The sequence below is a fragment of the Ailuropoda melanoleuca genome, unplaced genomic scaffold (assembly GCF_002007445.2).
Source record: "Ailuropoda melanoleuca isolate Jingjing unplaced genomic scaffold, ASM200744v2 unplaced-scaffold1825, whole genome shotgun sequence".
Taxonomy (NCBI): domain Eukaryota; kingdom Metazoa; phylum Chordata; class Mammalia; order Carnivora; family Ursidae; genus Ailuropoda; species Ailuropoda melanoleuca.
The window spans coordinates 1-1,087 of record NW_023187448.1 but is presented as its reverse complement, the minus strand read 5'-3'; the positions used below and the strand labels follow the sequence as shown (position 1 = coordinate 1,087).

At 45.5% G+C, this 1,087-nt stretch overlaps 1 protein-coding gene across 1 annotated transcript; it reads right to left on the bottom strand.

Moving 5' to 3' along the window:
- Window positions 1–202: 202 nt before the first annotated feature.
- On the bottom strand, window positions 203–1,078 carry LOC117797916 (orphan sodium- and chloride-dependent neurotransmitter transporter NTT5-like). Its single transcript, XM_034650353.1, has 2 exons — window positions 720–1,078; window positions 203–508 (listed from the first exon to the last, which is right to left on the bottom strand). Exons 1-2 carry the CDS (start codon window positions 930–932, stop codon window positions 287–289), a joined length of 435 nt encoding a protein of 144 aa, XP_034506244.1. The 5' UTR covers window positions 933–1,078; the 3' UTR covers window positions 203–286.
- Between the last annotated feature and the right edge of the window lie 9 nt (window positions 1,079–1,087).

Below are 1,087 nucleotides of genomic sequence, written 5' to 3'. Positions count from 1 at the left end.
ACCATTATTATGTGTCTGGTGAGGGAAAGTATAGGAGATGCAGGGAATGGCTGTTGTGTTAACATCCATCTGGCCAGAAAAAAACTTTCCCAATCCAGGAAAACAAAATGTCTTGGGTCCAGTTACATTAGCAGGTGCTACTTTTATCTTTTCTAATGTCAAGTTGCCAGCCAGGGAGTTCCACTTTGAAAAAGAAGTGATGTTTTGCCAAATAAACCAAGTCTTTATTTCCAAGATGAATTACTCACATGGCAGAGAGGTTTTCCCCCATTATTTATCCATTGTATTAACCTTCTTTTGGGCTTTTCCTCACCTGAAGCCGTGGATGGGACTTCGGTGAGTTCCCTTTAGCTTCAGGTTTGAAGATAACTGTGCCCCTACTGTGAATCATGGAGACTGTGAAATCCACACCAATGAGGTAGGCAGGGATAGGCAAGATGGTAATGACGATGAGGATGATGAGCAAGACTTTAGCCCATGATGGATAAATTCGGAATACCTCATTTGACTGTGGAGAAAGGGAAGGTTTAGAATACCCAGGTTCTCTGAAATGGAAGGCTACAGAGGTTGGGGGTAGGACATGAACCAAGGCCAGAGACTAGATAACTGAATCCCTAAGGGAATCAGGGAATAAGAGGACAGAGTCCTAGAGGCCAGAGCAGACTGAAAAGTCCTCACCCACTCCCCAGGGGTTTCTGGGGTCTTAGAGGGAGGCTCACAATTTTTGAGTCCCAGGCCAAGTAGGTGATGTTCTTCAGAGATAGATGAATCAGGGTGCTTACAAACAGGACTAGCAGCACAAATGGAGACAGAAAACACCACAGCCAACGATAGATGGGGGAGATGGGGTGGCCCAACATGATAATCAAGTCTGCAAGGAATCTGGGAGGAAGGGCCACAAGACTTTGGGGGGTGGCCTGTTCAGGCCTCATCCAGCCTTGGGGAGGGGTCAATCCAAACCCAGCCTGGGAGATAAAGCTTCACATTTCTTAAACCTTTTTATTCACCTCCACAACCAGTTTTCTTGCCTCTAATTCATCACCTTTCAGTCTGATTTCTGTCCCAGCCCCAGGATTAAAAAAAAAAA

Coding starts and splice junctions, on each gene's coding strand:
- LOC117797916 (XM_034650353.1), bottom strand. CDS start 932: ATGAGGCCTGAACAGGCCACCCCCCAAAGTCTTGTGGCCCTTCCTCCC. Junction 509..719: donor TGGCCTGGGACTCAAAAATT/GTGAGCCTCCCT, acceptor CTTTCTCCACAG/TCAAATGAGGTATTCCGAAT.